Source organism: Haliotis asinina, chromosome 5 (assembly GCF_037392515.1).
Source record: "Haliotis asinina isolate JCU_RB_2024 chromosome 5, JCU_Hal_asi_v2, whole genome shotgun sequence".
Lineage (NCBI taxonomy): Eukaryota > Metazoa > Mollusca > Gastropoda > Lepetellida > Haliotidae > Haliotis > Haliotis asinina.
The window spans coordinates 73,582,441-73,598,998 of NC_090284.1; the positions used below are offsets into that span (position 1 = coordinate 73,582,441).

The 16,558-nt window shown below is 40.3% G+C and overlaps 1 protein-coding gene across 1 annotated transcript; it reads left to right on the plus strand.

Moving 5' to 3' along the window:
* Positions 1-1,110: 1,110 nt before the first annotated feature.
* Positions 1,111-15,976, plus strand: LOC137285255 (myosin heavy chain, striated muscle-like). The gene is made up of 32 exons (XM_067817564.1): positions 1,111-1,308; positions 1,431-1,574; positions 2,100-2,256; positions 2,453-2,480; positions 3,079-3,184; positions 3,299-3,391; positions 3,524-3,587; positions 3,850-3,948; positions 4,628-4,731; positions 4,856-5,257; positions 5,831-6,001; positions 6,119-6,422; positions 6,617-6,693; positions 6,845-6,932; positions 7,108-7,225; positions 7,384-7,641; positions 7,777-8,242; positions 9,033-9,388; positions 9,932-10,022; positions 10,160-10,216; positions 10,451-10,537; positions 10,966-11,132; positions 11,273-11,348; positions 11,592-11,837; positions 11,924-12,120; positions 12,337-12,469; positions 12,827-13,043; positions 13,905-14,145; positions 14,384-14,576; positions 14,710-15,210; positions 15,400-15,600; positions 15,830-15,976. Exons 1-32 carry the CDS (start codon positions 1,111-1,113, stop codon positions 15,974-15,976), a joined length of 5,787 nt encoding a protein of 1,928 aa, XP_067673665.1.
* Positions 15,977-16,558: the final 582 nt, after the last annotated feature.

Here is a 16,558-nt window from a genome sequence, read left to right on the forward strand (position 1 = left end):
TGCGATGAATAAACAACCGGGAGAGTTCTATGTAAGATCCATAAACAACGGGGAGAGCTCTATGGATGTTTAAAGAACGGGCAAAATTCCATGTAAGATTTATGAACAACGGTTTATGAATATATGTAGGATGCAGAACTTATGGTTTCATTATCACGTGAACACATTGCAACAAAATCACTAGGAGGGTGTAGTCTCTGTTTATTGTATGTTATATTTGTTTATTACACGGAGTGCTGAATGGAGCACTGATATACTCTCATGCATGTCGCACTCCCTGTAATGTTCATCAAAGTGTCCGCCAGTATGTTATCTCCATAGTCTATATTTCAGTCAGACTTCTGTCAACCGATGTTACCAAGATGATGTTAAGTCCAGTCTGGTCCTTTGCAGGCGGTCGTAAGGGTGTTCCATGATTACTTAATAATCACTCAGGACATAGAACCAGTTACCCCGCTGTGTGTGATCCCCAGCTCACCCGTGCGCTGAACCTCCGCCACCCCGCTACCTCTCCTTCGGCTTTGCATCAGTCTCATCACAACATTATATAACTACTGGTAAGCATACAGATTCCATGTAGTATATATACCTAACACAGTTCTTATAAAGCAGAACAGCTCGAACCGTAAGTATAGCCACTGCATCTTGGTTTCAGTAAGATTCTTTGTTCATTTCAAGACTTGGAGTGCTTCTGTGTTAAATCGCAGGGTACATATTTACCAAGACGTATGTGTCATCTCAGTTGTTTTGTTTCCTATGCACACATGCGCGGTGCCATACATTCTGTGAACTTTCTTTTGTGAGTTTAGTAGAAATAGTCTATGCGCTATACAAGAGAAATGTGTTGGAGCATTTGAGAACATGACGCTTGAGGATGTATGTCACATACTTCTCTATTTGTTTGGCCAACATAGATAGAACAGAAAATTCGATCCGGCATTGGTTCTCTTAAATTGCCTTCCAAATTCAATAGATATTTTTGTGTTCCTTTACAAAAGAAATTGAAATGCATTGTCCATGAGTGGTTGTAACAAAATTGTTTTTATTCATTTTTACAGATCTGGTCGACAGTCATATTCTTCGTTTCGATTTCACGCCGCCTTTAGCAATATGGCATCCTATGACCCTGCGGACCCTGAAATGCAGTATCTTGCTGTGGACCGCAAGAAGCTGATGAAGGAGCAGAATAAGAACTTCGATGCCAAGAAATCTTGCTGGGTGCACGATGCAGAGCGGGGATTTGTTGCCGCAGAACTGCAGAGTACGAAAGGAGAGGAATGCACTGTCCTCATCGTGGAGTCAAAACAGGTCCGTAAAGCGACATGAATATTTCTCAGTTCGCTATAGGCATGCCTATTTTCTGGACCTGACCATGTTTTCATGATCTGATCCATGTACACGAAATTTATGATTCAATGTCATTGCTGCAGACGAAAACGGTTAAGAAGGATGATATCCAGTCAATGAACCCTCCCAAGTTCGAGAAGATCGAGGACATCGCCAACATGACCTTCCTCAACGAGGCCAGCGTCTTGTACAACTTGAGGGCCAGATATACTTCTGGGTTGATCTATGTGAGTTAACTGGATAGTGCCCATTGTCTTTCAATTTACTTTTACACTACGATTACATAATGCCATTTAGAAAGTGGCCAAATGCAACATATGTCATATTTGGGATTTCACCTTCTCAATAAAGTACAAATTCTAGTACTTTTTGGTCTAGTCCCATCCAATCCAAGTCTTGGAAGTCGCGGTGGCTGAGCGGGCTAGGCGGCTGACTCTGAGGGCGCGGGTTCGAATCCCGGATGGGACTCAACCAAAAAAGTACTAGAATTTGTACTTTAGTAAAAAAAAGTGAAATCCCAGATATGACATATGTTACTTTTACTCTCACAATGTTTCTATAAAATATATCCTCAAATCACATTTCTTTTGAATTGGTTTATTGAATAAAAATGCACATTTGCAAAAGATTTCGGCCTGTTCCGCACGACAGTCGACGAACCGTGTGATGACATGACCCAGTATATGATACACAATACATAATGCATCATCAGCCTATGGTCTGATCACAAAGTGATACTTTCCGTTTTTCAGACGTACTCAGGCCTGTTCTGTATCGCCATCAACCCGTACCGCCGCCTCCCCATCTACACCCCGTCCATCGTGGCCAAGTACAGAGGAAAGAGGAAGACCGAGATGCCTCCTCACTTGTTCTCCATCTCTGATAACGCTTACCAGTTCATGGTACAAGGTAAGATTAACTGAGTCCTCATGTATAGTTTCTAATAACTGTAATATGGAGAATAATCTAAAACACATAATCATATGGAGCTACAACGTGTAATGAATAAGTATATTATAGTTATACACCTGCATCTGTGTACGCATAAATAAGCTGGTGAAAATCAATTGTAGTAACAATAATCCTATATTTGTTTTAATTCCAGAACGAGAAAACCAGTCTATGCTTATCACGTGAGTACCACTAGTGGGTGTTTCTTTCTTCTCTCCGTGTGTTTATATGGCTCCGTTAGTACTGAGCTGAATCATGTAGTCACGAATTGAACGAGTTCGAACCCTTGGTGTGTCAGTACCCTACCAGTGCACATGGCGTTACGTGACCATCTACCTTTACGGTGTTTTCTACTCATATAGAGCTGAAACAATGCGTGCTTGTCGTAAGAGGCGACTAACGGGATCGGGTGGTCAGACTCGCTGACTTGGTTGACACATTTCATTGGTTCCCAGTTGTGCAGATCAATGTTCATGTTGTTGATCACTGGATTGTCTGGTCCAGACTTGATTATTCACAGACCGCGGCTACATAGCTGGAATATTGCTAAGTGTGGTAAAGTAAAGTAAAACTAAACTCACTCACTCACCTTGAAACATTGCGAACTGAAACACTGTTCAAAGTGTTACATTACAGTATTCGCCCATGTGTTCTTAAGATAGATGCAGCTGATTTGAACATAATCCAACCTCGCTGAAGGCTACAATGTATCGTATTTCGTTGCATAAACTTAAATCTAGATCGTCATTGAACGTTTATATATACTCATATGTTACCTAGCGGAGAGTCTGGCGCTGGAAAAACTGAGAACACCAAGAAGGTCATCGCCTACTTTGCTTATGTTGCCGCTGCCTCCAAGGGAGAGGGGGATGCAGAGGACAAGAAGGTGAATGAAATTGTGTTTTTACTAAATGTCAATCCTAAAGGAATATTAACGTTTTTTGATGACGATATGGAGTACAACAAAGATGTTTTTAATACGCGTCATGTCTTATTCTAGGGTTCCCTCGAGGATCAGATCGTACAGGCTAACCCTGTTCTTGAGGCCTACGGTAACGCCAAGACGTCCCGTAACAACAACTCCTCCAGATTCGTAAGTTTTCAGAATGGCTTACAAATCAGAGTAAAATTCATTCACAACGTTTATTCATAATACTGCTTGGTTGATTTGTAAGTTCCTTCAACGTTGACTCGACAATGTTATTGAATGTTTTACCTGTTTCAGGGAAAATTCGTCCGAATCCACTTTGCTTCTTCTGGAAAGATCGCTGGTGCCGACATCGAAACTTGTAAGGATATACTGATAAATATCACGTTATTTGATATTCGGTAATTGATATCTCCCATACCCATGTGTGTATAACATGTGTTTCGTGTTATCAGACAGTGATAATTCTATAGATTTTATACAGGAGAAATAACCTGTCTTCTTATCTGCCCTCATTTGACATTACTGACGATGTTGCCAAACTCTTATTTACTGCACTGTATTTTGTGAAAAGTAAACAAAATATGTTTCCTTAAAACTGGAAAATCATCAATCGTCTTCAGATCTATTGGAAAAATCTCGAGTCACCTACCAACAGTCTGTAGAGAGAAACTATCACATCTTCTACCAGATGCTAACTGGAGCAATTCCATCAGTTACAGGTTAGTTAACATAGCCACGAACTTGCATTTATTAGGCTATTTTCTGTGCAATTGACTCTCTTCTTCATAACTACATAGAGTATGTGAATGACTGGTTGTTTGTAATGGATATAATCGGATCCATGGGAACTTAACCTGCTTCTGTCATTCCAACAAACCGCCTGTATGATTACAGATCCCTCCTTTATAAAGTCATACGCAGCGTATAACGCTTCTTCACACAACCATGCCTGGATATACTCCATAGTTCACTGTCATGCCTGCTACACCTTTTGGCGCGGTGGAATAGCTCTGTATTCAAACCGTCATGTCCAAGACCCGGTCCGATTCCCCTACACGCATACAAAGTGTCAAGCCCATTTGTAATGATATTGCTAAGAGCAGCGTAAAACCTCACCTACAAACCTTTGAAAACTAGAGGGCACGGCTAACCCATTTGTCTCACACGCCGTGTTTAGCTCAAACGTCGCAGTATTTCGATGGAGTATTTATTTCTCACATACTCACTACTGCACACTCATTTCCTGTCTAGTTATGTCGAAGATTATACTTTGTTTACAACACTGAAGATCTAATATAGTGTTATCGGCGATTAGAATTTCTAAAGAAAAGTTATTGATGATGTGTAAATGTTACAACAAAACTCAAAGTATCAATATTTCTATGAATTGTGTTTCAGAGAAGATCTTAGCCAATCCAGACGCTGGTCTGTTCACCTTCATTAACCAGGGCGTCCTTACCGTCAATGGAATCGACGATGTGGAGGAAATGAAGATGACTGATGTAAGTTTTATAATTGTTGATTGTAATGTTGTTAATCAAAATGTCAAGTTCAGGCTGTTCATAGTTAGATCCAAACTTGTTCTTAATCATTTGGGCTCATACTAAATGTAAATATTTACTTCAGACTGCTTTCGATGTACTGGGCTTTAACGAAGACGAAAAAACTAGCGCCTACAAATGCACTGGCTCTATCCTGCACATGGGTGAGATGCAGTTCAAACAGAAGGGTGAACAGGCTGAGCCTGATGGAACTGCTGAGGCTGAGAAGGTTTCCTTCCTGTTGGGTGTCAACTGTGGTGACTTCCTGAAGGCTCTGTGTAAACCCAAGATCAAGGTGGCCATGGATTACGTCACCCAAGGACGAACGAAGGATCAGGTTCTCTATTCTATCGGTGCCCTCGCAAAGTCTCTTTATGATCGTGTGTTCAACTGGCTTGTCAAGAGAGTCAACCATTCCCTGGACACCAAGAAACCGAGGCAGTTCTTCATTGGTGTTCTGGATATTGCGGGCTTTGAAATATTTGATGTAAGACCAATTATGTTTTTACGTGGGTATTTAAAGAGCGCTATAGTCCATCCTATGTGCATGCAGCAAGCGCTTTGTTATATGTTCTCCTAGATCATTGGATGTTAGTCTCAACGGCACATCATGTTTTTCAATTTATACTCCCTGAGGTTCACAAAACTCGTGCTGCCAATAGGCGCATCAAGGTGAAGTGTCCAAGTTTTGTTGCGCGCCTGTACCCGTAATTAGGCGTTTGCACTTATTAATATGGCCACCGTCATTTACCAACTTATTTGTAGGTTCTTTTAAGCGCACATGGCTGTATACTGTACACTATTGGTTGTGACAACACTGGAAGAGTCTGCACACAAATTGAACTCCTACGTCTTTACACCCGGTCACAAGCGGACTCAATCCCGTTACCTTAAACTAGCTGTACCAAAATCTGGCTCCTTAGTCAGCTCGCCAACCAAGCTCCACAGTTTGTTTGTATATCACTTCGTTCTTGGGTGTCGCGGTATGAAGGTATTGAGTTTTGGATTGTATGTTATAAATATTTGATCAATAGATTAATCCATCAATCATGCTGAACAGTTCAACAGCTTCGAACAGCTCTGCATCAATTACACCAACGAACGCCTGCAGCAGTTCTTCAACCACCACATGTTTGTGCTGGAACAGGAGGAATACAAGAAGGAAGGCATTGTTTGGGAGTTCATTGACTTTGGAATGGACTTGCAGGCTTGTATTGAGCTCATCGAGAAGGTATGGGTAGTTTCAAAATAAAAAGCAAATTATATACATTGCAACATACAAGTATAAATAATGATGATCATAACGTTTATTATAGCAGAATATATCGTCATTATTTTTCACGTTTAGCCCCTTGGTATCCTGTCCATCCTGGAAGAGGAGTGCATGTTTCCCAAAGCAACTGACAAAAGCTTCAAGGACAAACTGACCGAGAACCACATGGGCAAATCACCTAATTTCCTCAAGCCGAACAAGTCTATGAAGGGTGGTGCACATGGTGATTTTGCTCTGAAGCACTACGCCGGAACAGTTCCCTACAATATCGGAGGTTGGCTGGAAAAGAACAAGGATCCTGTCAACGAAACCATTGTAGAACTCCTGAAACAGTCCAAAGAACCACTTGTCCAGTTGCTCTTCTCTCCACCAGCTGGAGGTATACATATACACGTGGAAATGCATTGAATCACCAGAATTAGAATTTCATCGATAGACTGACGGAACACTTAATGTATACACATGATATAACCTATGTTGTGTACCATGATTGTATTTCTAGTGTTTAGTCTCAACATGTACATAACACTTCTGACGCATTGAGTGATCATGAATATTATCTTGATTGTCTAGATGCTTCTGCCGATGCTGGAGCTGGAAAGAAGAAAAAGAAGAGTTCTGCTTTCCAAACCATCTCTTCTACTCATAGGGTACGGGTTTTTAATGTCATCTAACATGCTCATAAACTAAACGTAAAAACTGCCCTAAACATCTAACTTTCTCATGTATCCGTTATACAGATCATTGCTAACACTTTGAATGTATATTTTTATAATCGTGTTGTATTTTAACATCCTGTAGGAATCTCTGAACAAACTTATGAAGAACCTTTACTCCACGCATCCTCATTTCGTCCGCTGTATTATCCCCAACGAGACCAAGACACCAGGTATATTTCAAGGAACTCGTCTAATTCTCTGCATCTGTCGAAATATTCCGTAACAGGTCAGATTTACATTTTTTCATAATAATGGTATCAATTCGTAACTGACGCCAAATAAGGTTGGCAACTCGCATTGAATACAGCAAGTCATGATCTAAATATTTATATCGATTGAATTCAGGTCTGATTGACGCCGGTCTTGTGCTACACCAACTGCAGTGTAATGGTGTACTGGAGGGTATTCGTATCTGCAGAAAAGGATTCCCTAGCAGAATCATCTACTCAGAGTTCAAACAGAGGTACGATTAAGATGAAATAATCTCAAAGTCAGAAGAATGCAGATGCGTTTTAGTAAGGTTTTTTTTCGCTAGCAATGTTATATACTCATGTAACATATTTTTACGTCGTATTCCTTGTCGCGTAGGTGATGTTTCTCTACTGAAAACGTTTCTTACAGATACTCTATCTTAGCTCCCAATGCGATACCAGAAGGATTCGTTGAAGGTAAAGTCGTCTCCGGCAAGATCCTGGAAGCTCTAGAGATGAATCAAGATGAGTACCGTCTTGGAAACACAAAGGTGTTCTTCAAAGCAGGTGTTCTAGGGTACCTGGAGGAAATCCGTGATGAACGTCTGTCTGTTATTGTGGCTTTGTTCCAAGCTCACATTCGTGGTTACCTCATGAGGAAATATCTGAAGAATCTCCATGACAAGAGGTAAAGTAACACGCATTATGTCAAAAACAATGTAAAGCAAGATTTTACAAGATTTCTTTGTGTCGTTTTCTGTCTACCGCGCTATGATAATTAATTTATGGCACTGGAATGAAACGAGCTTTTTTCGTATTGCAGAGTTGCCTTGGAATTGATCCAGAAGAACATCCGCAAGTGGCTGGCCATGAGGAACTGGTGCTGGTGGAGATTCTACACCAAGGTCAAGCCCCTTCTCAGCATTGCTGCTGCTGAAGATGAGATGAAGCAGAAGGAAGAAGCGTTGGGTAAAACAAAGGATGAACTTGAGAAGGTGACACAGAGATGCAAGGAGCTCGAGGAACAGAGCGTGACCTTAACAGAGGCCAAGAATAATCTGTTTCTCCAAGTGCAAACCCAACAAGACACTATTGATGATTGCGAAGAAAGAATTGAGCAACTCCTTAAACAGAAGGAAGATATTGATCAACAAACCAAAGATCTCGAGGATAAACTCTTGGACGAAGAGGATGCTCATGACAAACTGAAGGAAAAACACAAAGCTGTGGAGGGCCAGCTTGAAAGCATGAAGACTGATATGGATACCCTTGAGTGCAGACTGACTAAGGTATGTATGCATATACATGGTTGAGTCCTACCTCGTTATAAGTCTACCTTTTACTCAGCGGAAATATGGGTTCATAACTGTTGAGGTGAAAAACAAACATCTACTGATATGATGCAGAGCAGGTTGGATAAGATGCAAGGTATAATCCAACCCATGTATACAAGCATATTCATTGCCGATCCATGGATGAAATGTAGACAATTATTTCCGATATATTTGATAAACGTATCTGATGTAGCTCATAACTGTATAGGTGTGTCAATCAATCCCCATCACTTCCATAATGTAGTATATGCGCGTAGTGCAACAAAAGTGAAATCATTCGGATTGGCAATCGGTGTATTGCCAATAAGGTCTAGATGATAAACCCCTGGTTTACGATATTTGGGGATAAATCACAATACTACTAGCATCAAGCAGTTGTAAGTGGGTTGTTGTTGTGGGTTGAAACAAATGACTCTTGACATGTAACAACTGTGTGAGGATGAGCTGCAAAAATAACTGACATTGATGTACAATTGCAATAGTGTCTTTAGAGTATTCTGAAAATGATAAAAAGAAGGAAACTGTCTCCGTGTAAATGGAACATTTGTTCTGTTCCGTTCAAATTCGTTCAGAGAAAAACATGGCAAAACGAGCATCGAAGTATGACATGGAACATAGCAACCATAACTGTAACTGTAATACATGATGAGTTTATTCCTGATTAAATTCTAAAATATATTTATGAGTTATGATCGGATTACAAATGGAATCGACTGCCTCTTACAGCTTGTTTTCAAATTTATAGGCGGAGCATGAGTGCAAGACTAAAGATGCTCAGATCAGAACCCTCAATGATGAAATGACACAACAAGAAGAAGCAATGTCTAAGCTATTAAAAAGCAAGAAGAGCCTTGAAGATGAGCACAAGAAAACTCTGGATTCCCTCCAGGCCGAGGAGGACAAGGTCAGTCACCTCAACAAACTGAAGACTAAGCTTGAAGGAACACTTGATGATATTGAAGATGCCTTGGAGCGTGAAAAGAAGATTCGATGCGATGTTGAAAAGGCTAAGAGAAAGTTGGAACATGATCTAAAGGCAACACTAGAGGTCGTTCAAGACCTGGAACATGTCAAACTGGAACTTATGGAATCTGGCAAGAGGTAAAGGTTAATTGTTTTCTACCTCAGCCTGCACGCTGCCAACTAAGTCACGATCAATATGTGTACACATGTATCCTACAGGTATCAGTTAGGTTTAATTGCTGTGATACAAAACAGTACTTAAAACTGTTATCTGACTGTCATAGCCTTCGTTTACTATGTATTTTCTCGCTAGGAACTACACCGTATACTTATCTAGTCTAAACACCTCTAAAGTAAAATCAGGGTTGAAATTGCACTACCTGACCACCACGTGCAAGACATATATATTTCACGTATGTGGCTTACTACACTTTCATTCCAACTAGGAGCCTGAACTACGTCATGACTTTAAATAAATATGGGACAGTGGGGTAGGCTTGTGGTTGAAACGTTCCACAACGAAGTGCGGGGTTCGAGTCCTCAAATGGTTACAATATGTGAATCCCATTTCTAGTGTTCCCCGCCATGATATTGCTGTAATATTTCTAAACTCAATCACTCACTGTAAAGAAATACCTGCTTTTCACCTATAAACTTTCAAACACATAATATCTTTTTCAGGAAGGATAAGGAACTATCTAACCTAAACAATCTCATGGAAGAGGAACAGACGCACTGCAACCAACTTCAGAAGAAAATCAAAGAACTACAGGTAATATCACGCCTTTATACATTATCACAATACATGCAGATTAAACTCTTGTATCCTTAATATAGTTCGAGCATCAGTCGTAAGGTATCTCAGGATTATTGCAAATAATCCATGGTGTTAACAATTTCATGTTTCAGAATCGCCTTGATGAGTATGAACAGGAGCTCGAGTCTGAAAAACAAACACGTGGAAAGGTTGGTTTTATATCAGCTACTTGCATTTGTCAACCAGCGAAAGACATATGTTAATGCGGCTGCTCGTCGGGTCGAGTCAGCACATCGGCCCAATGTCCACTGCCATGATACTGCTCAAACATAAAAAGCACCCTGAAGGAAGCAGATTATCTTAAATACACGACAAACGAAATGTAAAACATTATACTTTAAACCCTTCACACGTGTTTCATGCAACGTATATTTCTGTTTCAGGTTGAGAGGCAAAGAATGGATTTAGCTAGGGAACTGGAGGAGCTTCATGAGAGACTGGATGAAGCCGGTGGCGCTACGGCTGCCCAGGTAATACTAATAGTATTCTATAAGATAACTGCCCATGTCACTCTAGCATTACTAAATCACACAACTACCAAGTTCACATAGCATTACTGGATCACCCAAATGACCAGGCCACAATAGCATTACTGGATCACACAACTGATCATATAGCATAAACGTATTACGCACCTTCCAAGGTCACACTAGTATTTTTTATCACATAGCTGTTCAGCTAACACTAGCATCACACTGTCATACGACCGTTTAAATCATTTTGTCCTGATTGTATCACACAGCTGCTCAGATCATACTGACACCAGACGCGTCATACAAGAAAGTGTAACAAGCAACACTATTGTTAGAAAACCATTAGTTTTGCAAATAACCAAATAAATAATGAACAAATTTAGTGAATAAGCTACCATTTCTAACATATGTATGATTGTGTGCAGATTGAGCTGAACAAGAAGAGGGAGCAGGAGCTTGTCAAACTCCGTCGTGAGATGGAGGAGACGAACATGCACCATGAAGCTCAGGTGGCCACCATGCGCAAGAAGCACGCAGACTCTGCCAATGACATGAGTGAACAAATTGATATGTTACAGAAAATAAAATCCAGGTTCGTCTAACCTTCCTGAACAAATACATTCATTTATCATACCAGTTTATAATCTAATCCTTATTGTCTCGTGATTGGTCTTGGATGAAAACTTGCATCTCAGATTATCTTGACAGTTATTATCGTCCTTTGTCTTTCAGGCTTGAGAAAGAGAAGATGCAAATGTCGACTGAAATTGATGACATGCAAACGGAACTAGAACACGCTAAGAACAAGGTAATCATTGAAGTGAAGCATTCAATTATCTTCGTTAATGCTGCGGTTTTCAATGGTTTAGTGGTATGATATTTTTGTTTATGTTACAGTGAATTGTCTACACATTATTTTATTTATGTCATTTCAGATCTCAATAATGCTTGCAAATCATTAGAATTGATCGGATTTTGAACAAAACATGTGTTTGTGTGTACCACATCAAATAACACTCGAATACACTTAAGTTATGGAATCCCGTTTCAGGGCTGCTCAGATGTGGTGTCCAAGCAGATGCAGAATCAGCTAGCTGACCTCAACGCTCAACTGGATGATGGTGCTCGTCAGTTCAATGAGCTACAGATCCAGAAGAACAGACTTACATCTGAGTTGACTGAAGTGACACGACAGCTGGAGGAAACTGAGCGTTCCCTCAGTAGAACCCACAAAGAAAAGTCTTCTCTGGCCAGCCAGCTGGAAGAATGCAAGCGCTCTCTTGAAGATGAGACAAAGGTACATATAAAGATTCAATGCGTTTATGCTTGCATGTGATGTCATGCTTACAGTATACTCAGTATCTCGTTCATTCATTTTAACAGATCCGCCAGAAGGTCCAGGCTGAGGGCCGTCACTTGCGGGGTGAGGTAGAGAGCCTGCAGGTGCAGCTAGAAGAGGAGCAGGAGAGCCGCACAAGCATCCAACGTCAATTGTCCAAGACCAACGGCGAGGTTATGCAATGGAAAGCCAAATTTGAGACAGAAGGGTCATCCAGGACTGAGGAACTCGAAGAATCAAAGTAACTAATATTCCACATCAATTAATACCTAAACAACATGGTTCTGTACACTGACAACATCGTTTTAAGAAAATTACGAATTTTAAGGATATGTGAAAAACGTTGGAAAACATACTATGCTTTGTTGCCTCACACAACTCAAACACATGCTAACGCAGGTTTATACTGTCTGTTTACGTACAACAAATGAATATTCAATAATGCTTCCTATTACAGGCGCCGTCTCCAAGTCAAGTTGAGTGAAACAGAACAAGCAATGGAAGCAATGCAAGCTAAATGCAGTTCCGTTGAGAAGGTTAAAGCAAGGCTCGACGGCGAGCTTGAAGATCTCATGATTGACGTTGAGAGGGTATGCAACTCATTGGTTGTTACTTCGAGTCGACAATGACTTGTATACATGTGATACCGTTATATTATTGTTGAGGTACAAAAATATTGGTTCGAGTTTGTCAATAAATGAGTGTTACTTTACTAACACGTGTATATCTAAGTCAGTATGACCAGAATGAAACTGTACATTAGCAAAGACCAGTCAAGCGATTGTCAAAACCATTACGGCCTTATAATTATGGTTGTTATTATTACATCATTAAATACAGCAATCGTGAACCAAAAACAGATGGAAACGTTACGTGTGATTACCTTTAATACACTATACGAAGGCCTCGTTTTAAATCTCGTTTTAAACATGCCATTTTCTTTACAGGCTAACGCTACTGTCCATAACATGGAGAAGAAGCAGCGAAACTTTGACAAAACTGCACAGGAATGGCAGGCAAAGGTGAAGGACCTTCAAGTTGAGTTAGAATGCGCTCAGAAGGAGTCTAGGGATTATTCCACTGAGTTATTCCGCCTTCGTAGTGAGATGGATGAATGCAACAGCCAAATGGAGTCGCTGAGGAAGGAGAACAAGAATCTAGCTGGTGAGTCTACATCATAATGGTGTCCGATTTGGGCACATAGAATTAGGAACATCTTGTATTTCTATTTTTGTTCAACCTTTCAAAAAGAAGTTTGAGTTTCAGAAACGGGTGAAAAGGGAAGAAGCCACCTTTGTGTGCAGTATTTCACCCGTTGTATAAATTACTGGTGTAGACTCCTGAATATGGAAAGTTATCGCATCCCAAAGGCATGCTATGAACTGCTAAAAAGATATGACGACAGGGGTGGTCACAATTGGGTATCCCATGTACGTTTACTTTTACTTCATTCTGGATTTTCTTTTGTGTGGTTATCGCAAGATTGTGGCGAGGTAACAAGTTTTATAAATGTTTTTAAACAGAGATGTAAAGATATGGATTTCCAGAATCGGTATGCAAAAATCACTTCTTCGTCATTCTTAAATCATTTTTGTTACGAAAAAGATCTTTTACGTGTTTTATTTAAATTCAGATGCATGAGTCATAAACTTAAAATTCAACACCGTCGCTATAATAGGATAAACTCTGATTACATTAAATGTGATAAATGTAATTGTAATTTAATACAAGATGGATGAGTATCATTTCTTGCTCGTATGTCCATTTTACTCACAACAACGTTCTATGTACATTCCTGATTTTTATATTATATCCCCTACCAGATCCCCTAACATCAAAGTTTACTCAGTTGCTTGCAACAAAGAACGTAAAACTACTAAAAATATTGCAATTTACCTGAAACTATGTCTACCCGTATAAACCTGTTCACCTGCCCATGTGCTATTTTATGCACATTTAATTGTACTTTTGGTCATGTAGCCATAAATACCGAATAAAGCTCTTCTTCTTCTTCTTGAATTTTAGATGAAATAGTTCAGCTGAACAGGCAACTGACTGAAGATGGTCACAGTGTCAGTGAGATGGAAAAGGCAAAGAAACGTCTTCTGCTAGAAAAGGAGGAACTCCAAGCCGCCTTGATTGAAGCAGAAGCCGCCCTTGAACAGGAGGAGGCGAAGGTTATTCGTGCCCAACAGGAGGTTTCACATTCACGTGTAGATACAGAGAGACGTATTGCTGAGAAAGACGAAGAGATTGATACTTTGAGGTCAGTTTATTGTAATCATGGTGTTCTGTGTTTACACGACAGAAATAACAAGAGTTGAAAATGTGCTTCGTCAAGTTCCCTCCTATATGCTAACTATTTATCATTCACAAGTAACTCGAACCTTAACAATAGTTACTGATTTTTCACATTCAGATTTAGGTTTTAAAAGCACTATCTAAAACTGCTTACTTGAAATCAAGAATCATGGAACAGACATTTATGACTTTTACATCCCCAGACGCAACAACCAGCGCTCTCTTGACTCTATGCAAGTCAGTCTGGATGCTGAGAACAAGAGCAAGATGGATGCCGTTAGAGTGAAGAAAGCCTTGGAACAGGACATTGCTGAGCTGGAAGTTGCTGTTGACACAGGAAACAGGGCTCGTACCGAAGCCGAGAACTATGCTAAGAAATACCAAGCGCAAGCTAAGGTTGGTAAACATACTTTTAATGTGTCATAACACTGCATCTCAAAAATAATTACACTGAAATATGATCACTTGTATACTACATGTATGTATACTACATGTGAACATGTATAATGATAATCATATTCTTTTTCAGGAGTTTGAAGCCATGCTTGAAGAGGAACAACGAAACTGCACTGAAGCTCGAGAAGCATACCAAAGTCTAGACCGCCGGTGTAACACCATGAAGGGAGAGGTTGATCAGATGAGGTCGGCTCTGGAGTCCGGTGATCGCGCCCGTAAGGCAGCAGAATCTGAACTGTTGGAAGCTGAAGGTCGAGTGAACGAACTCACAGCCCAAGTATCTACGCTTACAGCTCAGAAGAGAAAACACGACATCGACATGACCACTGCCCAGTCTGACCTTGAAGATGTTCAAGCCGAGGTGAAAACAGCTGAGGACAACTACAAACGTGCTGTAGCTGACGCTGCCCGCCTTGCAGAGGAGCTCCGATCTGAACAAGAACACAGCAGACAAATGGATAAGATAAAGAGAAACATGGATATTCAGTTGAAGGAGATGCAAGTCAGAGTTGATGAAGCTGAGGCCTCTGGACTCAAGGGAGGCAAAGTGGTCTTACAGAAACTGGAACAGAAGGTACGTAAGGTTTTAAAATCCTTTGCGATTTTACTATTGTCAGTTAAAAATCTTTGACATCGAATGTTCAACAAAAGTGTACCTTCACACGTTGTTGGCATGTACAGCTGATATCAGGTTTTGAGTGACAAACGATTTGAACGGTGAGACCTCTTATCATAACACATTGGTTGGGTTTTTTATTGCCAGGTTCGTGATCTTGAGACTGAACTTGACAAAGAACAGCGCCGCCATCTTGAGACCTCTAAGACATCTCGAATGTCTGAGCGCCGCCTTAAGGAAATCGCCTTCCAGGTGGATGAGGATAGGAAACACCAAGAAAGACTCCAGGCAATAAATGAAAAACTTAATGCCAAGGTCAAAACATTGAAGGCCCAGATTGAAGAAGCTGTGAGTGCATTATAAGATAAATACCTGATTATATGGAAAGTCGTAACAATACAAAGGGTAGGAGAGGAAGATATCAAATGTCGACACGGTGAATTAATTACATTAATCAACGATAAAGCAACAAATATTTTAATTTATCAACCACGTATTCACGCTTTTTGGAAACATCACTAAAAATCATGCATTATGTTGATATGTCTTCCATGAAACTCTTCACATTCTGTTTTAGGAGGAAATGGCTGCCACAAATCTGAACAAATACCGCCGGGCACAGCAGGAGTTCGAAGATGCGCAAGAACGAGCAGACTCTGCTGAGCAGACTCTCTTGAAGATGAGGTCCAGGAACCGCCGCTCTGTATCCCTCGCTCGGAACTAGGACTTGGGCCATGCAGCTCAATAATTTACTTAATCTCTGTCTTCCGGTGGTCCTGAAACGTCTTCCAGATCCAATGAAATCGACAAAGAAGGAGCCTACAGGGTGTGAGTCTGGTGTCTCTGGATACAATTCTGTTGCGCCTGTATTACAACATGGTATCTAAAACATTCAACCTACCTCACCACACATTCCTGTACAAACCAGTCACGGGCCCTATATGTACTTTGTCGTTTCACATTAGGAAGTATCAAACTTCATGTCATAAATCTATTATTCCATTATACTTTCCATGATGCTGAATTCTAGAATCTACTAGTATTTGACATTAATAATTATTCCGTACAACATTCCTTTATCACGCCTTTCTACCAATGTTTCGCACACTTAAAGGGGGAAATCGGTTTAACAAGATGTATATCTGTGAGTATCTATTAATTCATGCCATTAATAAAATGTATTACATATTTCAGTGTTTTCTGTTTTCTTGCAAATTAAAGCGACAGGTGTTCTCTAAAACCGTTAACATCTCCTGTCCCACTTGTGTTATTTGGAACAACACATGCAAGCCAGTTGTTCACCTGA